The sequence below is a fragment of the Vulpes lagopus genome, chromosome 3 (assembly GCF_018345385.1).
Source record: "Vulpes lagopus strain Blue_001 chromosome 3, ASM1834538v1, whole genome shotgun sequence".
Lineage (NCBI taxonomy): Eukaryota > Metazoa > Chordata > Mammalia > Carnivora > Canidae > Vulpes > Vulpes lagopus.
The window spans coordinates 3,495,199-3,522,874 of record NC_054826.1 but is presented as its reverse complement, the minus strand read 5'-3'; the positions used below and the strand labels follow the sequence as shown (position 1 = coordinate 3,522,874).

The 27,676-nt window shown below is 34.2% G+C and overlaps 1 protein-coding gene across 2 annotated transcripts in view; it reads left to right on the top strand.

The window, feature by feature from the left end:
• Window positions 1–27,676, top strand: part of CDH18 (cadherin 18) — a 947,353-nt gene that overhangs the window by 840,489 nt on the left and 79,188 nt on the right. For both annotated transcript variants that reach the window (XM_041746928.1, XM_041746929.1), the window contains one exon: window positions 18,120–18,307. In XM_041746928.1, coding sequence (XP_041602862.1) covers window positions 18,120–18,307 — 188 coding nt within the window. The remainder of the gene's footprint in view (window positions 1–18,119; window positions 18,308–27,676) is intronic.

Genomic DNA, 27,676 nt, shown 5'->3' with positions numbered 1-27,676 from the left:
TTGTCCTTTTAAATGTGTGGCATTGTAATGTGCATTCAGATGGCTATAGTATTAGTCATACTTTATTTATATAGTAAAAATATTTCAGCCAGAGCTTTACATAATTATTAATGATCAATATTTAATACAAGTTTTTAGATCCATATATCCCAGATTCCTTGTTCTGTTTTTTTTTTTAATGTGAGAGTAGCATTTCCAATGTAAACTGCAACTGCTGCATAAAGCAATTTAAAGTAGAGATTTAGAAACTTTCTGGTTAATCTTATCTATAATGTCAGACATTCTGGGTAAGTCAGATATCACAGCCTAACCACTTACGTGTCAATCAGTCTTTCCCCAGAATCATCTACAAATAAATACTTATCTAATATAAGTAGTCATTTCCTGAGTAAATATTATTAATGTAAGAAAAATATTAATTAGTTCAAATAAATATAAGTATCAAATTGATTACAACTTTTGTAGGCTGAGACCCAGGGTTAATTTTAAGGAATGATTTATCTACTGATCTGGCAAAGTTACTGAAGCAAAGAAACAAGGTCTTTTAAAAAACAATTAGAAACAATATTATCCTGGGGTGGGGGGAGTGTATAGCAAGGGGCTAGCTTCAATAAACCAAATGCCCCTTTGTCATTCCCACCAAGTCTTCCTTTCTTAAATGTGCTTTATCTAATCATTAGCATTTCATGATATAGTCTAAGAAATTATGTGAAAGAATCACATATGGCATATGAAATTATGGTGCATTCAGAAACAGAAATATGAAATAATGATATCTGTATCTCTCTGTCACATAAAATTACATAGTCTTAAAACCAAAGTGGATAATTACAGCACCACTTAAAGATGTGTTTGAAACTGGCTAATGAGGTAGAGTACAACTTACAAATTACTCATGTATATTAAACCTAAGAAAGACAAAAAGTAAAAAAAAAAAAAAAAGTGTTTTTATTTTAGGTACCAAGTAACTTGGTACCTAAACTTCTGAAATACATATTGTATCACCTCAAATCTCAACAAGTCCAAGCTTCATATCCAGGTATTTAAATCATAATTATTTCAATATTTTTACCTTTCCATATAAGAGAAAATTCTACCTAGAAATAATTCCAGTCATCAAAATGCTATAGATCCTGTAGTAGACATTTGATATAACAAATTTTTCATTTAGGGAAAAAAACTGGGGCACCTGCGTGGCTCAGTGATTGAGCATCTATCTTTGGCTCAGGTCATAATCCCAGGGTCCTGGGATTGAGTTCTGCCCTCCCCAGGGAGCCTGCTTCTCCCTCTGCCTGTGTTTCTGCCTCTCTCTCTCTGTGTCTCTCATGAATAAATAAATTAAAATCTTAAAAAAAATTCTCTCCACACACTTTCTAATTTTTTTCCATGAAAGTTTTCTAAGACCAGAAATTTAGGTGCATAAATTATCAACATTTTACTTTGACAGTAATTAGCTTCTAATGAGAAAAATAAACTTCCATGTAAAGGATGAGGGGAGACAAATTGTGGTGAACCTCAATGCTCATTTCTGCATGTTAGAAAAAGTTTGGCTCAGTACATATGACTTAGCACTAGAGTATAAACTGACAACGTCTACCAAACTTCAGAGTCTCCTTCTTTCTAACACAGTCACCTCTGAAGCTGGTGAGCTTTCATTTCTGCATGTATATCAAGGTGCTCTCTGTCCTCCTGATGCTGAAACAATAGAGAACATTATGGAAGTCAAGGTTCCCTTCTCTTGGAGCTCTGTTGTAGACCTCTGAACAGCCTAAGTGTCATACTCTAGAATAATGAGGGTTTAGGGAATTACATATACTCTGCTACTGATATAATTGTATGTTTCCCCCAACAGACGTTATATTTTTGCACGTGATTTAGTGATGTTGTGCCACTTGCACAAGTGGCAAATTGGCAAGCTGATGTTGTGGAAGTCCAGAGGGAATGTAAGGCAGATTGTAGGCTCCAGAAGCTGGCAACTTAACTTGTTAGCCCTAGAAAAGGGAGGGAGTATACAATTATAGGAATTCTTTGGGGATGTTACTAGAGTTAGGTGCCTGGTATGAAACCAGGGCTTGCTCTGAAATGGAAAATGGAAAACTTCACTTATCAGTCAACAGAAACCACATCATAGACACCGATGTTAAGAATTGACATGAAGAACTCAAACAAACTGGGGGAAGAGATTAGATACAACTGAATGCAGAGTAGCTAAATTGGAAGACAAGTCTGAGGAAGCCAGCCAGAGTGCATAAGAGAGGCTAAAATTTAACAAGTAAACAAACAAACAAAAAGGATTAAAATACATAGCAAAAAAAAAAAAAAATACATAGCAAAGGAAAACAAATCTTCAATGTATAATAACAGGAGTTGCAGATGAAGACAGCAAAGAGAATGATGAGGCAATATTTAAAAAAAAACAAACAGTATACTATGAGACATTATGCCTTAGACAAATAATCATAAGACATCTCAAATGTAGTGGAAAAATATTATCACCTAGATGTGTTATGATGAAGTTCAGAATTTGAAAACCAAAGAGAAAGGAATTTGACACACTGTGAGCATCTCATCGACAACAATGGAGTACAGATGACAATAGAGAACTGTCCTCAAATTTGATGAGATGAAAAATAGCTATTATTCTGGAAATCTTTAACCTATTTAATTGCATTAAAATGAGGATGCAGGGATCCCTGGGTGGTGCAGCGGTTTGGCGCCTGCCTTTGGCCCAGGGCATGATCCTGGAGACCCGGGATCGAATCCCACTTCGGGCTCCCGGTGCATGGAGTCTGCTTCTCCCTCTGCCTATGTCTCTGCCTCTCTCTCTCTCTCTCTCTGTGACTATCATAAATAAATAAAAATTTTAAAAAAATAATAAAATAAAATAAAATAAAATGAGGATGCAATAAAAATATATGTTAAAAAGATGAGTTCACTGTTCAGAGAATTTCATTGGAAAACTGCTGAAGGTGTAGGCTATTTATTGAAATCATTCACAACATTCATTCTCATTTGTCTCATTTCCCTAGGAAATTCTGTTTGGAACAGAATTTTCCTGACTTCTCATCTTCAAGTACTTGATTTCTCTCTTACCTGCCCTGGTGTATTTAATTATTTGTTCACAATTATCCATTTTCTCCCTGCCTTTGAAATACTTTCCTATAAGGAGAAGAGATTTTTCCTGTTGAATTTGGTATTGGCCAGTTAATTTGCTTTGGCCAATGGTATGTGACATGTCATGGTTTGAATCATATCTGAGCTCATAATGAGCTTGCATGGTTTGGCTCAATTTCTCTTATTCTGTGCCTTCACTCTGATAAGAACATAATCTAGAAAGAAGCTACTTTTTTAGTCTAATGAGAAAACACTGGTGCTTAATGATGAGCACCCCAGAGCCCAACCAAACCAGAGTTTTTGGATAATGTGAGAAGAGATAACGTTTGTGATTACAAATTATTGAGACAGAATTAATTTTTAAAGCAATAGAAACTAATAGACAAAATTAGTATGCATTCTATATTATATCTTTCTAGAAGAAAGATTCTGTTACCATCACCACTACAACAAATTATGTGACATTTGTGTTTGAAGAAGCAAATAATATAAAGTAAAACTTGTAGGATGCTAGAAAATGACTGTGTTCTCCTTTGGTGAGCATTTTCATGGGATAATTTGGAAGGTAGAAAATGTACTTAAGAATCCACGCATCCAGAGAAGAGGTTTTAAGAAAGAATGCCTGTAGTGTGAGTTGATTATTATAAGCTGCATTTAATAAGATACTACAAGAAAGAGATGAGTACAGGAAAAAAAAAAAAACACATTGATCTCTTTCCAACATGAAAGAAAGGAGGGAAAAAATTAAGTCTCATAACTTTCAGGGCTGAAAATGCAAATTTAAGGATTCACCAAATAAGTTAGCCTCAGAGCCTTAAGGACAGAAATCCTCATAATGATTGCACAGAATAATTACTGAATTACCATGAGCCATTGGCATTCTTTTCCTTTCAAATAAGGCCTTTATTTTTATTATTTTGTCTTTATTTATCCCTGATTATATGTTGAATTTATGGAAGCCAAACAATTTGTCCTTCTAAATCGATGGTCTCTGGATCAAGAGACATACTCTGATATGACTGTATCACATGATTTTGAAATTTAAGTCTGGTTCCATTGTTTAAAGAGTTTTGATGGTATCAAGGAGGAGATAAATGGGTTTCATTTATTTTTTAATGATTTTATTTATTTATTCATGAGAGACACACAGAGAGAAGCAGAGTGATAGAGGGAGAAACAGGCTCCCTGCGGGGAGCCTGATGCTGGACTCTATCCAGGGACTGGGATCACACCCTGAGCGGAAGGCAGACACTCAACTGCTGAGCACCCAAGCGTCCCAAGAGGTTTTATTTATAAGATGCACACAGGTGTTTGTGACTGGAGGATGGACTGTGAACAGATTGTATTGTTTGTTCACAATGATTCGTTCCTTCTTCTCTTTCCTCATGTTTCCCTGTGGGTGGCAAATATGTCCCCGCTACTTTATCTGCGTGCTTTGCCAGTGATTTTGCCAACAGAATATGCCATGTTTGAAGGGAAGCTTTAACTGCACTTCAATGATTTCATTCTATGTTCATGATCTTGCCTCCTCCCAGTGGTTGCTTATTCAGGTCATCATATTCTGGAATGAAAATGCATTTGGATCTGAGCCCATCCCGGAAGAGTGATAGTTTAATCATAGTTGTCTTCTGTTTCGTGTGTGTGTATGTGTGCATGAGCATGGGCATAAAAAAAGGTGGTTTTTATTGAAGCACGAGATACAACCCTTTAGACACAACCCTTTAGACACCATCCCTCCCCTGGGATGGTGAGGAGTGACTCATTATGTGCTTTTTAGTTAGTGAGGGTTAGGGATGGCTTAAGTTTGTAAAAAATTCAGAAGCAAGGCCTACAGGACCATGAGGAGTTAGCTGCTGTTAAGATGAGGCCACTTACTACTGTCTAGTAAAACTTTAGTCATGAGACCCTTCAGATATATATGTCAGTGGTCCATATGTTTGGAGGATGATTGCTAACCTAGAAGTTTATGTAGAGTAGAGATCAATGAGTAAAGATCAAAGAAATTTCCAAAGGGATTTGATATGCTAAAGAAGACTTATGGGATCCTGGAGGTCAGGCTAATGTCAAGCTAAGGTTGCTTTTTGCCTCCAGCAAAGTATTAGCATGAAGGTTACTCTGCCTGCCTCAAGTATATGTCAATGTGCTGCAGTTTGTAAGGATCTTTCATCTTTTCCTACATTTCTTTTGTCTTTGTTTTCTGCATCATTTCCCCTGAACAACTTTTGACCCTTAAATCTTTAAAGTTGCTAAGGGTGGAAAGACTTAACTTCTGTAACTTTTTCCTGCTGAATGAAGGGTTTAGTGATGTCGTGGGTCTACCTATGGTCACATTGGATCTACATTGGTCAGCTGGGGACTTACACATGGGCGTTACAGGGGCAGCTAAATCCAAGGTAGACTACATGCATGGATCTCTCTGCACAGAAAGGATCATCTGTCAGCTTGAAGTCGTGGCACTGAAGGAGCCTCAGCAGCACCAGGCAGAGAGGCATGGGAGAAAACAGCAAAACAGAATTAGAATAACAAAAAGAAAAGGAAATCCAAATAAGAGTCCTTAGATATTTGACCAAAACTCTCCTCCAGTTCAGTAGTTTAGTCATTAAAGGAAAGAGAGGAATCGTTTAAAGTGCCAATTTGAGTTTTCATGTCCTTTAGTAACCCTGTCACATTTTTGTGGTATCTGGAGTATATGCAAACACTCTGTTTTAATAACGCATAGGTTACTCCTTGAGCTGCAGTGAGACCATCAAGGCACAACTCAGCCTAGGAGGACCACCTTTTTAATTTGTGCATGTCAAGCTTAATTAAAGATGGCCACTGTATGCCCAGCTAAAGCCTCAATTTGCAGTTTTACGTCAACAGAGATGGCTCCTGGGACCAAAAAAAAAAAAAAAAAAAAGCTAAGGGATAATACCATTAAAGAAGCCCTCTTTGATGCCTAGCCTTAACAATATCTTCATCGTGAGGAATCACTGGCAAGTGGGAGCTGACTTGTCTGGGGATGGGGCATCCCTAGATTTATCATCTAATCCAATCATGAGAAAAAATGGGGTCATCTATTATTTTCATAAATCCATAGCTAACCCCATGAAGTCGGGTATTCTCTAGCTTTTAAGGGGCAACTTTGTCATCTTGACTATACAAAATTGGTCAAGGCAATAGCTGAGTTGTACAATTTTTGGGGAATCCATCCCATTTCTCAGCTGTTCAAGTAATATGCCCATGGGGTCCTATTATTATCCCCATGGAGTAATAAGCATGAAGACTGTCTATACATGAGCTACTATGGCAATTTCTCTGAAGTGTACCTCAAGTTGTGTAGTTAAGGCAAAACATTCAAAGATAATCAAAACTGGAATTTAGGAATCGCAAAGGTGTGTTATTGAAACATAATTTTTCTCTCTAAAATTACCCTCATTTCCAGAGATGGCTAAATCAAGACTAATTCTTTGTAAAAACAAGTCCAATTTTAACCAACTTGGCCTAAATATTTACATAAGCTCAATTAAAATAGTGATTGACCATAAAGATCTTTTAAAATCTGCTGTTCTGGAACTTTTTATAAGGAATCTCAATTGAGGGGATCCCTGTATGGCTCAGCAGTTTAGCACCTGCCTTCAGCCAGGGCATGATCCTGGAGTCTTGGGATCAAGTCCCGCATCAGGCTTGCTATATGGAGCCTGCTTCTCCCTCTGCCTGTGTCTCTGCCTCTCTCTCTCTCTCTCTCATGAATAAATAAGTAACATAAAAAAAAAAAAGAATCTCAATTGAACTTTTAGTACCTTCTCTAGGCCAGAAGCCAAGCCAAATACTGGCTGTCAGACATGCCTGCAATACCTATGGATTTGGGTGAATTCCTCTTCTCAAGGTCCCCAAATATCCTGAGGCTCCTGCACCTGCCAGAAAGTGACATTCTTTCCTCAACTGGTAAGGCTGTTGAGAATTCTGTAAGCAAGTTTTCAAGCCATTTCCAAGGGCCTTTATGGTTCCATAAAGTCAACCTTGGTTCCTTAAAGCTATCTGGTCATATCTGAGTCTGTGCATGACTGTCTCAAATATGGCATCCCAGTCAAAACCTTGATAAAACAACCAATGTTTCCAATTGGTGTCCTGTTATAAGGAGAAGAGATTCTTACTGAACTCACACAAATAACTCTAACTGTCCTGAGACTTTGAGTTTCAGAGGGCTCAAGTAGGGAGAAAAGTTAAATGTCTCAATCTGTTCACATATGAATACTTTACCACATTTCTGTTAAGACATAGATATTTTAGGAGAAAATTTATTTTATCTGGAAAAGCAAACGTTAGAGTCACAAGAACTATAAGCATCTTCCTCAATTCATTTAGTTCCATGTAACCAACTTTATTCAGGTTGAATGCAGGTTCTAGAAATCCTCACCCAGTTTGGTTTTAGGATTTTAAAATAACCTTTTTAAATAACAAGTAGCCATATTTGTTAAAAGTCCTTTTTGTGAATCTGGGGCACTTGGGTGGCTCAGTTAGTTAAGCATCTGACTCTTTGATTTTGGCTCATGTCATTATCGTAGGGTCGTGAGATCAAGCCCCACATTGGGCTCTGTGCTCAACAGGTATTTCTAAAATAAAAATAAATAAAAATAAATAAATAAATCTATGTGTGTGTGTGTGTGTGTTTATTTTTTTATGGGAATTCGATTTGTCAACATATAGTATAACACCCAGTGCTCATCCTGTCAAGTGCCATCCTCAGTGCCCATCACCTAGTTAAATAAATCTTTAAAAAAAAGTCCTTTTTATGAATCTCCTTGACGATGAAACATATTTCATAAGAGTATCAGAACAGTAACTATAAATGACAAAGGTTCTAAAATGGACATGGTTAAAAATTTGATATGAGAGTTCATTATAATGCATTTGACAAGGACATTCAGTTATATGACACTTCAATCATCAGAATATCAAGTGATGACCTTATACTAGAACATAACACCAAATAAACAAGCCTAATTAGTCAAAGAGACATCATTTACAATTCAAATCCTGAGGAAGTCTGTTAAAAACCTTAGAAAAAATTTAAAGCACATGCCTGAATAGGGTGTCATATCATCCAAGACCTGATAAAGACAAAACATATAAATTAGCTTTCCTGGGCAGATAAAAAAAAAAAACAAAACAAAAAACAAAAAAAAAAACAACTTTGTAAAGAATTTTTTTTCTTTATCTGTTCTTAGTTTTTCTTATCTGCTTAAAAAATTTCATTATAATGCAATGTAGAATTAAATATTTGCTGTTGTAAGCTACTGAGATGTTTAGATGATTAATTGCATAAATAGCTAATAAACATGCTATATATGTAATTTTTAGAATTATCATGGTGTCATATACTATATATTTTTTACCATATATATGACTCATTTTGTCTCTCCTTTGTAAAAAAATACTCTTGATAAGGATGAGGACTTGTGTCTGTTTTGTTTGCTGTATTCCTATTACCTGAAATTATGCCACTATAAGCTAAGTGACATTTACTGAACAAATTGACAAACCTAGGTTGACCCAGCATTCCATATGGGTAAGTACAAATTCATAAATAATGAAGAACTTTTAAAGAAAAAAAATTGGAATGTGGCAGAAAAACAGATATGAACATCCATTTGGTTTGACAAATAGATGAAGTACACTTCACAGAGTTCTAGAAAACTGAAAATGCTGGTACATGTCCACATGTAGAAAATGGCAGGCACTGTCATGATGGACCATCAGTGTGAAAGTAGAAACCTTGATATCCTGAAGTTTTACAAATTTATTAAAGGGTTATATGCTGTTTTGCTTTCAAAGAAAATACAAGAGTATTTCATGGTATTTGTAGATGGAAAGATTCAAGAAACATACATTAAACATAAAATGATCGCGATATTACTACATACACATTATTTAACAAAAGACATAAATTTCAGGAAATGACAAGTTATCTGGTATCTTAAAAACTTTAAGAGTTGTGGGGTGCCTGAGTGACTCGATTAAGCATCCAACTCTTGATTTTGGCTGAGGTTGGATTTCTGGGTCCTGATATCAAGTCCTACTTTGGGTTCTACACTCAACCTCAGAGTCTGCTTGAGATTCTCTGTCCTTCCCAGGCCCCTGCACACACTCACATTTTTCTCTCTCTCTCAAATATATAAAATATTTAAAAAATGATAGTTATACTAATTATATATAATTTATGAGGTTTATTAAAATCAGAAAAGGTAGGAACATATGGAATTATGGAAATAAAAGGAAAGGTCATTTTTACAGAATGAGGATAGAACAATGATAAACACCCAACTTTCTTTCTAGAACAAGTTACCGTTTTTAATAGAACAGAAACAAACAATTTCAATGTACTAATAAAAGAGCACTCAAAGTTTCTGATCTAAATATATTTTTGTTGAAATAATTACAAATAAAAACAGACTCCATGATCATGTGTAAAAGGAGATATAGGAAATAAATGAGGAGTTCTAGAAAACTGAAACTGCTAAATTAAAATCAGTCTTGGAAGCAATGAATATCAAACGAACCAATAATATTAAAGACTGATCTAAAATAACAAAAGTAGGGTAAAAGAAATATATATATATATATATATAAACAAGGAGACAAATATGTGGGAAAGGACAGGGAGGGAAATTATGAAATGTGAAGTGGTAGTCATCACTTCCCAACCAATAAAAAATAAACGTTTAGAAACAAAGCTTTTATGATTGAAACAGAAAATATTCAGGACTCGCATTAAAACATCTTAACATATTCTAATATTAAAACACTATCCAGAACTCAACATATATTGGTAACATATATTAGAAAGATCAAAATAGGGGCCCTCGGGTGGCTCAGCAGTTGAGCGTCTCCCTTGGGTTCAGGGTGTGACCCCAGGGTCCTGGGATCGAGTCCATATCCCTCTACCTGTGTCTCTGCCTCTCTCTCTGTGTCTCTCATGAATAAATAAATAAAATCTTAACAAAAAAAAAAAGAAAGTCTAAAATAATTATTAAAGATAGGAGTGAGGGGATCCCTGGGTGGCGCAGTGGTTTGGCGCTTGCCTTTGGCCCAGGGCGCAATCCTGGAGACCCGGGATCGAATCCCACGTCAGGCTCCCGGTGCATGGAGCCTGCTTCTCCCTCTGCCTTTGTCTCTGCCTCTCTCTCTGTCTCTCTGTGACTATCATAAATAAATAAAAATTAAAAAAAAAAAAAGATCCTGGGAAAAAAAATAAATAAATAAAGATAGGAGTGAAAGAAAACAACTCATCTAACACCATTAAATCAGTGACTCTATCCTCATCTCCTCAGAATATATGCTGGTGTCAATGTGGAAACCTTGGTTGGTTTGGGGGACGTTTTTGTATCACACAATCTCCTATCAAGTCATTAACTACTTCAACCCTCAACAAAACAGAAATTGGTTTTACCATGAAGGATTTTTTTTTTTCAGAGACTCTTTACTGCTACACAATTCTGATAGAATATCCTTCCTAGCTGATGACTAATAAAACAATAGCTAAGTCTGTTCTCTTGCAGTTTATATAAATAAAACCAAAGTTCTTTATTATGAGTGCACTGGGGTTGCACAATTATTAGATGTGATTATATTTTATAAAAGCAGAACTACATAGAAGGCAGTACAATGACTGCTTTGCTTACTAAAGAATTTTAAAAATGAATTCCCACATTTTCAAAACAAATATTGAATGACTTGAATTTTTTATACATGATCTATTATCTAGCAGGTATTGTTTAAATCAGCTCTTTCATTATGTGAATTAGTTCTATGATCATATCTAGGACATGATATTTTTAAGTGTATAAGTACGTTGTACCTATGTAGTATATGTGGGATATATAGAAAGATATCTATCATCTCTCTCTTTCTCTCTCTCCTTCTCTCTCTCTATAAATACAGAGAAAATAATAATATATAATAAATAATATATTATATAATGTATAATTACATATCACATATAATATATAATAAATAATATAGTTATATAGTGATAATATTATAATAAATTACATTAAAATGTATGATTATATTATATTATATAATATAATTTTATATATAATATATATTTTATATGATATATTATTATTTTTTATATAATATTATTATATAATTTCTGAGAATTGAATCCATGATCTCTCTGTCTCTCTCTGATTATCACTAATACATAAATGGGATGGACAGACGCCTCCCTATGACATAGGTGTGTTACACAGTCGCACAAAATGTGTGAGCAAATACGTGTATATGCTTAGATGCGTGTCTGAAAGTGCACTGAGGTTTTTCATCCTTTTTCATCCTCTTGCAAATGTGTAATGTTACATAGCATATAACCTTCTTATGAACTTGAGCAGAGTACTCTGAGGTATATTTTGGCAACCCATAGAGGTGCTGATTAGGCTGTGCTATAAATTATCCAAGATGGTTATTTTTTTTTCCCAGAGGGAGTAATTACAGAGTGAAAATAATATGAAAGGCAAAAGATCATGCACCATGTATTGCAAGATTCTAGGAGTTATGACCTTCGTTAATCTTATTTAGATAAAAGTGCATTTTTTTCCTAAATAGTAAACTGACTCCTTCTATCCAGTTGAGGCTGTTAGTCAAAGATTAACATCTTAATTCGTACCCTTTAAAGTTTCTCCCAAATGTTCTTCAAATCTATAAAGAAGGCCAATTCTCATAAAAAAAAAAAAACAGGTAAATGAAGGTTCATATGCAATTATTATTATTTAAGGATGATAATACCTAATAATTCATGGGCTGTTGGCTCTCAGCTTTCAGAATTCTTTTTTTTCTTTTTTCTTTTTTTAGCTTTCAGAATTCTTAAAGGTAATTCTATATGTTAGATGCCTTTGTAAGCAGTATTTGCATTTTTGTTAGAATTAGTATTTAGAGGAAGGATTTCTGATATTTTTCTTATTTTAGGATAATTCAATCTATTTCTTCCCGTGGTTAATTACACAATACTAAAAAATGTGACACATAAAGTTATTATGTTGAATTAAAGTTACAATGGTCCATGTGAATGTAGAGTTTATGGTAAACTCAAAAATTAATAAAACACTTAAGCATTAAATGTATACTAGGCCCTTTAAAAGGACCCTGGTCCCAAAGATCTTGGTTTCTGTAAAATTGTTTAATTTCTGGCAAGACTGTTTTTGATATTCTTTGTGATCTTTATTATCAGAGACATCTAAAAGTCATTGACTTAGTCTCCATTTATCCTAATTCTAATTTCCTCTCCTGTTAATCCCATAATTCTCTCACTAAAATATCACCTTTTACGCACACACACACATGCACACACACACACACAAAGGTTTTATTTTCCAAATTGCTAGTACTTTATTCATTCTCTTTATTGATTTATCTATTGATGGCAACTTGAGTCGTTTCTGTATCTCGGCCTTGTGAATAATCCTACAATGAACATGGTAATGTAGACATTTCTTGGAGATTCTAATTTCAGTTCTTTGAGATATGTACCCAGCAGTAGAATTGCTGGATCCTAAAGTAGTTCTATTTTTGTTTGTTTGTTTGTTTGTTTGTTTGTTTTTTGAGGAAGCTCCAAACTTTTTTATAGCTGCTGCACCATTTTACCTCCCCAGCAACAGTATACGCGGTTTCCAATTTCTCCACAAGACCACTAATATTTTTTTATCTTTTGTGTTTTGATAATAGTCATTCCACCAGGTATGAGGTGATCCCTAAATGTAGTTTCGATTTTCATATCCTTGATAATTAATGATGTTGAACACCTTTTTTATACAATTGTTGGCAATTTGGAGGTCTTCTTTGGAGAAATGTCTTCTTCAATCTTTTGCCGGTTTTATAATTGGGCTTATTTATTTATTTTTTATTTACTTTTTGCTATTGACTTTAAATTCTTTATATATTATGGAGATGAACACCTTATTAGATTTATGGTTTGCAAGTATATTCTCCCATTCTTAGGATCCCTTTTCATTCTGTTGATTGTCTCCTATGCAGTACAGTAGTTTTTTAGTTTGGTATAGATCCACCATCCATTTTTGCTTTTGGTGCCTGATTTTTTTTTTTTTAAGATTAAATTTATTTATTCATGAGAGAGACAGAGAGAGAGAGAGAGAGGCAGAGACACAGGCAGAGGGAGAAGCAGGCTTCAGGCACGGAGCCCCACGTGGGACTCGATCCTGAGACCACGGATCACGCCCCAAGTCAGAGGCAGGTGCTCAACCACTGAGCCACCCAGTCATCCCACAATGCCTGAGTTTTTGATGTCACATCCAAAAAACAATTGCAAGCTAATGTCAAGAAGATTTTCCCTATGTTTTCTTTTAGGAATTTTATATTTTCAAGCCTTACATTTAAGTTGTTTCATTTTGAGTTTTTTTTTCTTATATATATATATATATATATATACATACTGTAATGTAGAGGTCCAATTTCAGGTTTTGTTTTTTTGTTGTTGTTGTTTTGTTTTGTTTTGTTTTTTTGCATATACATATCCACTTTTCCCAGTACCATTTGATGAAGAAACTGTTTTTCCCATTGTTTACTCTTGAAACTCTTACCAACGTTCAACTGCCCTTGCAAGGTTGGGTTTACTTCTGGGCTCTCTATTCTGTTCCATTGGGCCATGTTTGTCTTTATGCTGTTTTAATTACTGTAGCCTTGTAATATATTTTAAAATCAGGAAGCTTGAAGCTTCTAGTTTTGTTCTTTTTTTCTCAAATGTTTCATTAATTCTGCATCTTTTGTAGTTCCATATTCTGAGATATTATGTCTATTTCAGTGAAAAAGCACTGTTGGAATTGTGATTGCAATGCATAGCATCGACCTAGTCGATGGCTTTAAGTAGTATGGGTCTTTTAACAATATTAAGTCTTTCAATCCTTAAACATAGGATGTCTTTCCTTTATTCGTATCTCCTTTAATTTCTTTCATCAATATTTTGCATTTTTCTAGCACAGAGTCACTTCACCTCATGGGTTAAGTTTCTTTATTTAGTGTGTTATTCTTTTTAATGCTATTGCAAGCTGGACTGTTCTCTGGATTTCCTTTTTGGATGGTTTATTAGTGTAAAGAGACACAGCTGATTTTTGTATTTTGGTTTTGTATCCCATAACTCTACTGAATTTGTTTATTCTAATACTATTTTTTTTTGAGTCTTTAAGGATTTCTACCTATAAGATCTTCACATCTACTAACAGATAATATTGCTTCTTCCTCTGTAACTGGATTCCTCTTTTTTTTTTTTTGTCTTTCTAATTTCTCTGGGTAGAACTTCCCAGTACTGTTCTGATTAGAAGTGGAAATATTGGGCATTCTTGTCTTCATCCAGATCTTAGAAGGAAGCTTTTTAATTTTTCATCATTGGGCATGATTTTTAAGTTATGAGCTTATGGGATCCCTGGGTGGCGCAGCGGTTTAGCGCCTGCCTTTGGCCCAGGGTGCGATCCTGGAGACCCAGGATCGAATCCCACGTCGGGCTCCCGGTGCATGGAACCTGCTTCTCCCTCTGCCTCTGTCTCTGCCTCTCTCTCTCTCTCTCTGTGACCATCATAAATAAATAAAAATAAATAAATAAATAAAAAGTTATGAGCTTATTGTTATGGGCTTTATTATGTTCAGGTACCATTCTTCTATACCTATTTTTAAATAAATAAATATGTATATATTTAAATATATATAAATATATACTTGGCATATATTTTGGTATTTTATATATGTAAAATAGATATATAAATATATAATATAATATAATATAATATAATATAATATATATATATTTGGTATGTGTTTTCTTGAGGAACCTCACCATATTTATTCTCCTGGAATTTATAGCATTTTCTAGTGCCTGGCTCTTGATTCAGTCCTTGGAAGTTCTAAAAATATCCTAAATGTCTTTTGATTTATAAATAAATCTTATCAGCTATTTCCAGTTATTAGGTGACATTTTTTAAAAATATTTTATGTATTTATTCATGAGAGACACAGAAAGAGAGAGAGAGAGAGAAAGAGGAAGAGAGAGTCAGAGACACAGGCAGAGGGAGAAGCAGGCTCCATGCAGGGAGCCTAACATGGGACTCAATCCCAGGTCTCCAGGATCACGCCCTGGGCCAAAGCTGGGGCTAAACTGCTGAGCCACCCAGGCTACCCATTAGGTGACATGTTAAATGCAATTTACAACTCAAAAATTTTCAACTTTATGGAAGTGTGTAAGTTGAAATACTAATATGCTCTTATTTGTCTAATGGGGCATAATGAATGGGAAAGACATAATATACTTGGAATTCTTATAATGTACCAATAATATTAGTATCCTCTTCCAGGGGTATGGTTTCTCTTATAAGATGGGACCTAGACGTTTTCTGGGACGTGAGTCATTTACGACCAACTTACACAGTTTTTTGCAACTTTCTTTGTAAAAACAACCGACTTTGTAACATTACCACCAAAATAATTCTGTGTTTTGCTTATTTGTCTCTGTGAACTGAGACTTCTTTTGTTTACAAATGTGTTATCAGCTGAGAGTCCTTTGGGAGGCTTACAAATTTGTGGAAAGTTGAGCTGCAACTTAGAGACCTTAACAACCAGAAACTTGGCATCCTATCCTTTCTACTTCAGGAATAAAAAAAGGAGAGATATGTTGTAATTTATTTCTCTCTCTCTCTCTCTCTCTCTCCTTTACAGAACAATGTCCTATTTTATACATAACTGCCTGGGAACATTTTGATAATTACAGAGATTCTAAAAGTTATGGCTTTTTTTCCTGATATTAAATTTGTGCCCTGAGATTAGGTACTTCAACATGAATTCTGGAAATATGACTCTCGTCAGAAGCCCCTTCCAACATTTCATAGCTTTGCCACCAAAGAGAGACTCAAGTTCTTTCCTAGTTCCAGTTCCAACATTATGGGGAATATACTCTCTTTGGATCATTGTGAATCAACTGCCTACCCTTTCACAAATCAACTTCAAGCAGAAAGGTGGAGTCTTGTAGAAATTGGGCCTCACACCCTTCAGAGGTCAATTAAATATATCAAGATGGGTAGAATGTTTAGCAATATGACAAATCCTGATAAAAATACATGATTAAGGTTAAGGGAATATGTGTTTCCCAGAGGAGGTCTACCCAGGAAATGCTCAGTTCGTGAGGACTGGTGAAGTAAAAATTAATGTCAGGTAACATCACAAATGTTCATCACAGAGAACTGAGAAAATCTCTGTTGAGTAATGAATCAACACAGATATATAAATCAATCTTTAGTATCCAATATAGCACTTTAAAACATACAATTGTATCTTTAGAATAAATTTGAGTAATCCATATATGTACCAGGTATATTAATTTAAAAATATTATCATACCATATCTAACAAAATATTGGTTTAGGAAATTATTTTCATGCAGGTTCCACATTCACTTATCTATATAGTCTAATTGTATCTATGCGTAGTGTTAAATCACCATTTAGTCTTGGTTGAAACTCTTATACAATTACACTTTAATTCAAGGTTCCTGCTACTTGTGTTTTTATTTGAGATTTTCTATGGCAAATAAATTGTTTTAATAGATATGTTCCTAATTTGTCAGTAGAACACTTGGTAATGAACATTTATGCTTCTTAACATGTATTTCACAACTTTCTATAAGGGAAGATTTATGAGCTCTCTCTGAATTTAGTATCAGAACAAACTGAATTTTTTTAAATTGTTCAGTGTAAACATATAGTATCAGGACATGCTGAAAAATATATTTCTGCATATGAGGTCTTGAGATTTATATAATCAACAGCGTTTTAATATATATAGTCTAAAAATTAACTCAAACACAAATACTACATCATCTTATGAAGTCATTATATTTATTTTTCTCATTCTTTAATTTTGTCATTATTTTTTATTAATTTTATTTTTTTAATTTTTAAATAAATTTATTTTTTATTGGTGTTCAATTTGTCAACATACAGAATAACACCCAGTGCTCATCCTGTCAAGTGCCCCCCTCAGTGCCTGTCACCCAGTCACCCCCACCCCCCGCCCACCTCCCCTTCCACCACCCCTAGTTTGTTTCCCAGAATTAGGAGTCTTTCATATTCTGTCTCCCTTTCTGATATTTCCCACTTATTTTTTCTCCTTTCCCCTTTATTCCCTTTCACTATTTTTTATATTCCCCAAGTGAATGAGAACATATAATGTTTGTCCTTCTCCGATTGACTTATTTCACTCAGCATAATACCCTCCAGTTCCATCCACATTGAAGCAAATGGTGGGTATTTGTCTTTTCTAATGGCTGTGGAATATTCCATTGTATACATAGACCACATCTTCTTTTTATTACTTTTAATAATTCTATTTTATTTATGACTTTATTATATAAAACCACTTCAAAATGTTTCCAGAAGCTGACCTAGAATACATGTTAATTAAGTGCATAAATACATTTATTGTCTCTTTTTGTCAGGAACCTATACATTTTACTAAACTTAAGTTTGTTGATTGGAATAATAATCATATTTACAAATATGCTATATTCTTTTATCTATTATCGATTTGAATTTTAAATTTTGAATATCAAGTTTTTGAACTCATATTTTTAATTTCACATGCTTCTTGGAAGGAGAAATGCATTGGGTATTACACTAATACTTAAGTAATTTAGTTTTTGCTCAATATGAGAATGCAAATTTGCTCTCCCTTATCTTTTTTTTCTATTGCTGAGGGATGTAGAGCTAATAAAATACTTTATATTAAGATATCTACAATTTTTTTCATGTAGGTTATTTTACATATATTTTAAAGTTTATGTTAGTCTAGTATTTCACTACTGATCAATTTACTCGTATTTAAAAATTGAAAGCACATCCATTTTATATACTACTTAATATGACGTTCATTTGAATGAGTGGTCTAAACATTTTCATGTATTTTTCTTGTAAAACTATTTTTTGTGAACTATACTATCATCAAATAATTTTAATATGAAATCTTTTTCAGAGCATTATCAACTGTATGTTCCTGAATCAGCTCAAGTTGGTTCAGCTGTTGGGAAAATCAAAGCAAATGATGCAGACACTGGTTCAAATGCTGACATGACTTACTCCATCATTAATGGTGATGGTATTGGAATATTCTCCATATCCACTGACAAAGAGACCAGAGAAGGGATCCTTTCTTTAAAAAAGGTAAAAAGAACATACTTTTCTCTGATTTAGGCAATTTATCCATTTTTCCATGAATGATCCATGTTGGTATGAATAATCCATATTGTCAGCCCACTAAAATGATAAAATATTTCCTTTTTTATTGGCTATGTCTACTATTTTGGAGCTGCTCTTAGAAAAAAAATATATATATATATATTGTGGGAAGATCTAACGTAGAGTATACCATGAATGTGCCCATCATTTTTGTTTTCAGATAACAGCTTTATCATGATTGCCGGTTCTGTTAGTGCCATTCCTCTATGTTGTAGTAACCTAAGTAACATTAAGAGTTTTTCTAACTAGCGTAAAAATCTTTATCATGTTAGCTAACACTCACTGGGAGACAAGGTTTTGTTTGACAATCATGGATTCATCAATATAGCTTTAGTGGAACTATTAACTGACCCTGACTCTTTTTATTGTGAAGAATTTGTTAGTGGACTAAATCTATCTATCATTTTTTTATTTTAGGAGTACAATATTTTTATGTCCTTATAAAAATGAAATAGAACATAGAAAATATCAACAAAGGATTTAAATATGTCTCCTCTTGCAGTGTGCCTTAAATGTTGAATAATTTCAGCCTGGAAATCTAGTAACATTCAGATCCCTGGGCTTTACTTTTTTTTTTTCTCAGAAAGACTGAAGTGGGCCTGAAGAAACGGCCTTTTTTTAACAAAAACTCCAGATGATTCTACTGTAGAATATATTCAAAATACAGGCTGAGAAATTTTATTCTGATGTGCTCCTGTCGATGTTGAAATAATCTATCATCTATCTATCATCTATCTACACAATTATTTACTTGTGTGTTTTGTATATATTTTTCTATTTGATCTATATAAAATTGTATTAGTTCTTCTAATATCATTTTATGTTGATTACAATTGAGGCTTCACTTATTTTTTAGTTCCTTCAAAAAAGACCTGCAAAGTAGATTTTAGAGGGTGTAAATAGTTACAGAACAGTAGTCATCACTAACCTATGAAAAATATTGATGTCTTCACCTAAAATACTTCTCATTTTAATCTTTCTTTCCTGAAATTTTAATGAGAAATGTTATGAAACAAATAAATGAGAGGGTCACCTGGGTAGCTTCATAGGTTTAGCATCTGGCTTTGGCTCAGGTCCTGACCTCAGGGTCCTGGGATGGAGCCTCATGCTCACTGGGGAGTCTGCTTGTCCCTCTCCCTCTGCTCATGCTCTCTCTCTTTTTCTCTCTCTCTCTCTCTCAAATAAATAATAAATAAAATCTTTAAAAATAAAACCAAAAACAAATAAATGAGAACATTATTAAATTAGGATTTTAATTATAAGTGGAGAGACTGAATGTGTTTCTATGCAGATGACTAAAGGTCAGTAGAGAAAAAAACTGAGCAAAGGAAAGAAAGGATAATTGATATAAAAAGACAGACTAGGGTAGAGATAACCCTGAATAGGATTTGGTCATAAGTGAAAAGGAATAACCCATGATGATCTGATTCCTTCCCTGAGAATCAAACAAGAGTGCAAAGTAAATGGTTGCAGATAAATTTGTAATGCTCCAGCTGGTGTGGGGAAGTGGGAGAGGGGAGGAGCTCTTGCCTATTGAGCACTATGGTCTTTATAAAGTAGGAAGTTACAGCATATTTGCAAAAAGTTAGGGTGATGGATGGTTTGACTACATGAAGGATCTGAAATGCAAGTATATATCATGGGATTAAGAATAATGGGGATTTTAGCATCCCACATGGCCTCAATTAATTTGATGATGTCTGTAAAAAACAAAGGCAAAACAGCTTATGTGCATATATGAACATATATTTAATTATCATACAATCATTATTTTCAAGATGAGAATTGTTTCAATTGTGTAAATGGTAGTGCAATATACTCAAAATAATCTCCACAATTAACAAGTTCAAATTTATCTTCCACTGTTTTTCCATGAATTATGTCTTAATCCAATTTGCACTTCTTCCAAAATGCATTCCTGTTTGTGTCCATCTAACTTTTCAGTCCTTCAGATTAAGATTACTAATCTGAGTGACTTTATTTTGCTACATATCATGCATTGCAAATAATTGCAATTTGAAGAATACACTATGTGACTCAGTGCATTTTAACTTTTAAGAGGTGGCAGGAAACGGATCAAACAGTCCTTTAAAATCTGTCCTTTACTTCATCTCTGAGGCAGCTCACCTTAGGCAGCAAGGCACGACTGCTAATCTCCCCAAAGATCAAACTCAGCACTGCTTTCTAAATCGGCTTGCGGAGCACCTGCTCATTCCTGTCCTTATAATTCCTTTATCAGAAAATTGCCAAGTTGAAGTCACCGGTCCATGGTGAGGTACATTGTAAATACACTCTGATAACTTTCATTCATTGTTTAATGGAGCCTGACTGGGTGGAAATGGTGGAAAAAAAGATAAGGATGAATGCAAGTTGATGCACTCATTCCTCTGGTAGGAACCTCTGTTCCTGGGAATGTGGGCTTCTCAGATTCTCTTCTGTGGCCTCCATGTAAATGTTCACTCTTTATAGGACTCATTCCACTTGTTTTCTTTTCAATTCAAGGATCCAACCCTATTGGCTCTCCTGACTCTCAGCAAATATCATCTGTACTATCATTTTCTTTCTTCAAGTGTGTTTAAATACATAGACAGTGTCTCTTATCTTAAGCCCGTACACTGAAGTTTGGTCTTCAAGTCAGTGAAGAGTAGTGGGAAATACGATCCTTACTGTCGGAGGAAATACAACGTTTGGTCCTGCTGTAGAGACACTTAGGGCATTAGTTCAAGTCTTTGAATCTGCTCTTTTCTTATTTAAGTGCTTTACAAGATAATTACTGAAAAAATGGATAAAATAGGATGAAAGTTTTGATCTAAGCTGTGTCTGCCTAAAAATTACAATGATTCCTCAACTTCTACTTTTCTTCCTGTCTTGCTTTTTCCTCTATTTGCACCGAATTTTAATTATACTTTTCAGACCACTCCATGTAGTTATTATCGTGCCCTCCTTTTTCTTAATGTTATCTAATTCACTGATAGGTATACAAAAATATTCTGTGTATATGAATTTTGCCACATAATGCATGTTATCATTCATGTGTTTGGTAATCTTCTCTTTCCTTCTTCTCTAAAAGATTTTTTTCAAAGTTCAAGTTTAATATTATCTTTGTAGTTTCATGTTTCTAGGTGTGTTTCAGTCACAAATATCCTTCTTTGGATTATCTTTTCTATTTTGTGCATTGGAGTAAGCATTTCACTAACTTCTCACTGTAGAAAATATAGTAATTCTATATCCCTCTTAAATCTACTATATCTGATAGAGTAGGAAGGCCTCATTCTAATTAATTCACTGTGAATGCACTGATAATTCCCTTGGATATATATCTACCCATGCAATAAGTGTATCTCTATCTAGCTAAATAATTTTGCAACGAAAAGCCTTATGCTTTTTTAATCTTCATACTATTCAGTGTGTAAAAAGATCACCATAGTTTTATTTAACAATGATTTGAAATGGACCATAACATAAACATAAAAACTTATAGAAGCATTCTTTTAAAGTTTAAATTAATCCTATGAGAAAAAAAATGAAATATGTTTAATTATAACCATACTAGGTCTATTCCAAATAACCACATTTCTGGTTGTTTAGTGGATTATGTTTATTGATTTTTTTTCTTGATTATATCTTTGCCTTGCATTGACTGATAAAGTAAGAATCAGATTGTTCCTTGCCATTGGATTTTTAAAGTTTTGGAGCTCTGAGCCACAAAGCACAATAAATAACACATCCCAACCTATTGCGAATGCCCATAGAAACAAACGCATGGACACACTTTGATTTCAAGAAGAAACAGGTTTCTGGAGCACCTGGGTGGTGACGTCAGTTAAGTATCATACTGGACTATTGGTTTCTGCTCAGATCATGATTTTGAGGTCTTGGGAGTGAGCCTCACATTGGGGCTCCACACCCAGCGTGGAGTCTGCTTAAGACTTTCTCTCCCTCTGTCCCTCCTCCCCATTGCTTGCTCTCTCTCTCTCTCTCTCTCAAAAAAAAGAAAAAAATTATTTATATATATATATATATATATATATATATATATATATATATATATCTTTGAATAAGAAGAAGAAATAAGTTTCTAATTCTACTAATATTTATAAAACCTGACCATTAAAAATAATAATAAAAAATTAAAAAAATAAAATAAATATAAAAAACCCTGACCATTCGCTAGGAATTTTATTATCAAAAAATTCAGGGACACCTCGGTGGCTCAGCAGTTGAGCAACTGCCTTCAGCTCAGGGCGTAATTGAGTCCCACATCGGGCTCCTGCATGGAGCCTGCTTCTCCCTCTGCCTGTGTCTCTGCCTCTTCTCTCTGTATGTCATGAATAAATAAATTCAAGCCACTATTTTTATTCTGGGAAATAGTTCCACTTCAACCAGGAGCTAAGAGAGGATTCCACATTTCAATTCAGTGAAATCTATCACTATATTTGAAATGACTTTTGTCAGAGGACTGCTTTGAGGCAACTTTGTTCTTACTATTTGTACAGAGGTATGGCCATGAAATGATAGATATCAGCTGAAACTACTTTGGATGTTAATTGTTTCTTACACATATATTTCTGTAATATAATTTAGTACATTAGTTGGAAATTGATAATCTATTGAAACATCTTGATGAGTTAAGCTATTCATATCCATAGACCATTGGCAAGTTTTCATATGTGTGGGCATTTGGAAATACACCTATGTATATGTTTGTATGAAATATATACATATTTTATATATAGTCTGATATATAAACATACTTTATAATATAGTATAATATATAAATATACTTTGTATATATTACAGAGTATATGTGTATTTGTTATTTGAAATTAAAATGTCCCATTTATTCTTGCAGTCTTCAAATGACAGTAAGCAAACATGTAGTATTTGTTTGTATCGATATCCTTGGAATTATAAACATTGAATGAGCATGACACTCTTCCACACAGAGAAATTTATAACAAGAAAGCTTGTACATGGGTTCTATACTCCACAGAATGTGTACCATCCAAGAAAGATCTCTGACAAGAACCACAAGACATGGCATAATAAGAAAAACTAACTGAAGAAACAGTATTCAAATCCATACCATTTTTCTTATGTTTTGCCAAAATATTGTCATTTTAAAAACTTTTTTTGGTAATTAAAAAGTAATAATAATATCAGTTACTATTCCAAGATTTGGCCACTTTTTGGCATTACTGAAATGACATTTGCAGTTATGAAACTACAGATATTGATTCCATTATTATCCTCCCATTCTGCATGAAAGAATGAAAGAGCAATTTAGCAATTTGACCAAGGTGAGATCATAAGGAGTCTCTTGTTACTATAAAGAGAAAGAAAGAAAAAAAAGAAAGAAATAAGGAAAGAAAGAAAGAAAGAAAGAAAGAGAAAGAAAGAAAGAAAGAAAGAAAGATGAAAGGAAGAAAGAAAGAGAAAGAAAGAAAGAAGAAAGAAAGAAAGAAAGAAAGAAAGAAAGAAAGAAAGAAAAGAAAAAATAATTTTACAAGCTTCTTGAACTCCAAGAATTGATTCAGAGCAACTTGACTGAATGCTGTTTTCAGTATCTTTCTACTTATGGTTGTGTAAGTCCTGAGGAAGAATATACCAGTGCGATTTAATGAATAGTAGACGTGATTAATGAGAAACAATTAAAAAGTCCCAAATATGTAGAGCTGGCAGGAAAATGATTGATGGGAATGAGAACTATCTCCAGTAATGTGAAATATGTTAATATTAAAGAGAAAAAAGTATTTTATAAGTTAGAGAGAGCAATGATATGTAAAAGTAATTACTAGGAATAATAGGATGAAATTAAGAAACTAAAATTTAAAATGAAAATTGGAGTCAACTCATTGACAGTGAACTGCATTAGGATAGTGAGCAGTAATTAAAGAAAAGTAAGAGAAGCCCCAGTGGCTGGAGAAGTTAAAATTATACCAGAATAAGCCCTTCTAGAGGCACAGAAGAAATAGAGGATTTTCTATGAAAAGCATTTAAGTTTCTTAGCTCTGTGAGGTTTTGAATTAAGGAAAATGATGAAGGCACTCAGAGTTCTGGTAGCCAGAATTAATGAAATTTTAATTAATGAAGTTATCGATTCATTTTCAGTGTTATAACAAATACTTAAAAAGATACAGGGACATTATATGCCACTAAATATCTGTTCATCTTCAGCCACCAAACTGGAACCCTCTATTAGACTATTTATGTGCTAAAGATTTCAGGCCGCATATAGCATAGCGCTCCGGGGCCTATAGAGAGTCCCACTGCCCGAGATCAAATCCACGTATGCCACTTATTGATTGTTGTTCCTGGGCAAGTTTAACTTTTCTGCGCCTTGATTTTCTCACTTGTAAATAGGAAAAAATATTAATAACTCGTGGAAACGTTGTGATGATTAAATGAGTTAATATATGTTAATTGTTTAGGTTGCACTTAAGTGTCAGCTACTCATATTTTGGAAATAATTCAGAATTTTTCATCCTTTGAATGTAAACCATGTAATAGCACTTTTCTGTTCTCTAAATATCACTATATTTGAGGTTGAGGAAGAGCTATTAATCACCCAACATGTACTAGGAATTAGGCCAGATACCTGAAATATGAAGATGAATGAGATAATATTCTTTCTCTTAGAGAAAACGGAGTAGATGTGAAACATTATTATAATACAAGATGTCAAATGCTGATAGTATGGGTTTACTTAAATTGTTATGAGCTCACAGATAAGAGGGCCAATTCTTCAAAGATGAAAGAGGGTCAGGGAAAACTTTGTGTGGGAAATTACTTTTAGGTCTACATGGAGCAGTATGTAGCAGATACTAAGTAAAATAAATGTGAGACAAGGGCTTTTTGTTTAACTGCATTGTCCTTCAAGTGTGGAGATCACGGCAAACATTTCTGAACATTAAAATGAGGGAATATTATATTGGGGAATACATCATCTAACCAATAGAGCTGTGGCACCAATTACCTGAAATCCATGTCTTTTCCTTACCTCTATGGCCCGTAGCTGCAGAGTGGAAATTTCTGAACACCAACCCTGGGGTCTCATCCTACAAGCGGCTGAATTCGAATGTAAATTGAATTCCCAACCATGCTGGGATATTTTCTTCCCTGGGAATACCGGGGAAGTCACAGGCTTTGGGACGGATGAGGAACAGATTATATTCCCTAAAGCCCTGAGACAGGTCAGCCCTGGCAAATTTCAGACTCTGTCTGCAGAATTGGGAGAGAATAAATTACTGTTGTGTCAAGCCACCTCGTTTGTGGTAATTTGTCATGGGAGTCCTCAGACACTGAACACGTGAACACAAAAACCTGATAAACCAATAGAAAAATATTAAGCAACCTTATTTCTGAATATCTACAGAATCATTCTAAGCACCATTCCAGTAAAACAGAGCACACCACAAGTAGGATGATCCCAGGAATGTTTGGATGGCTAAGGTTAGAGAAATAAATATCTTACACTGAATCATATTTAATTATCTTCTGTGTATGCCATTCATTGTTGATGTCAGCAATTTCTTATGGTCAAAGCTCATTTAATTTCTTTTTTATAGTTGAGATTTGTCAATACATATCCATGTTGTATTTGGAGTCATTATGTGTTTCTTTTATATTTAATTAGCGACTCTGATTGTCATGACTGTATCATAGTTAACATTGCCAGATAAAACTCAGGACACCTAATTAAATTCTAATTTCAATCAAATTGTAATTTCTTAACTAAGCATGTCCCATGCAATAACTGACACATTCTCTATCAAAAATAATTTCAGTTTACTAAATTTGGTAATACTAATCATAGCATTTCATAAATGTGAGCTGATATGGAAGTTTGTGTTTGTGACTCACAGAGCTTGAACCACAACTGAACTTGTCTAGAGAATTAAACGCAAGGCAAAATCTGTGAAAATGCAAAAAAAAAAAAAAAACAAAAACTTGATGGTGTTCCTGAAATATTTCTTCCCAAACATTAATATTATATTAGTAATCTCCAGTAGAATACCTTTTTCTCCTGCTTACTTATTAAACGCTAAACTGATAATCCATACTTAAATTTTTCCGAAACGAGAAAGTTGAAGTAGTTCTGCAGTTTTGTTAAATGAAATAAACTATATTTAAATTATAAATTCTATGCCCTACACAATATATCTTGGTGAGGCAAAATTTATGGAGCAGATAATGGGTGAGCAGACCAAATTATCAAAGACTTCCCTTCCGAAGCCTCTTCAGATAGCTCTAAAAGGAAGAACTCTCCTCAATATTTTTATTTAGCTTGAGTGTTTTGATCACTGTTTAGTGTGAATGGTGTCAGAATAGAGTAAGAAAGTCCTAAAAGCAAAAACGGTTGGTATTTTAATATAGAACTGGAAAAAGATTCTTATTCTCATCAACAATACCCTCTACCAAGTTCATAAGCATTGCCTCATGTATGTGGAGTTATTTTGTATCCGTTTTTGTTTTGTTTTAAGGCAGGAAAAATGTACTCAGTCATTTAGCATCTGCCTTTGACTTAGGTCATGATCCTGGGGTCCTGGGATCAAGCTCCGTATTGGGCTCAGGGGACCCTCTTCTCCCTCTCCCACTCATGCTCTCTCTCACTCTCAAATAAATATGTTTTAAAAAAAAAAAACACAAAAAATCTATCAACCAGACATTTCACGTTTTTGCTTTCAGTGGTAATTCAATGGCTTAGGACATTTTCTTCCTTTCCTTTTTTTTTTTTTTAAGACTTATTTATTTATTTGATAGAGCATAAATGGGGGTGAGGGGCAGAAGGAGAGGGAAAAGCAGACTCCCCACTGAGCAGGGAGCCCAATTCAGGCCTCCATCTCAGGACCCTGAGATCACGACCTAAGCTGAAGGCAGATACCTAGACTGAGCCACCCAAGCGCCCCTCCAGCTTTTTCTTTAATCATTTTCCCTCCGCTATCTCACCAAAAACAAGCTTTAGATGAATAGATTTCACCATTCCTGATATACTGTATTTGATATGCTATTTTTAGGTTAAAATATATGGTAACTATAGAAAGTACAACCATAAGCAGAGTTCTAAATAAATTACTAGGACTAAATGATTACTAGGAAATTGCTGGAAGATCAGTTTAAAATACGTGGTTACTCAGCCATTAGAAATGACAAATACCCACCATTTGCTTCGATGTGGATAGAACTGGAGGGTATTATGCTGAGTGAAGTAAGTCAATCGGAGAAGGACAAACAGTGTATGTTCTCATTCATTTGGGGAATATAAATAATAGTGAAAGGGAATATAAGGGAAGG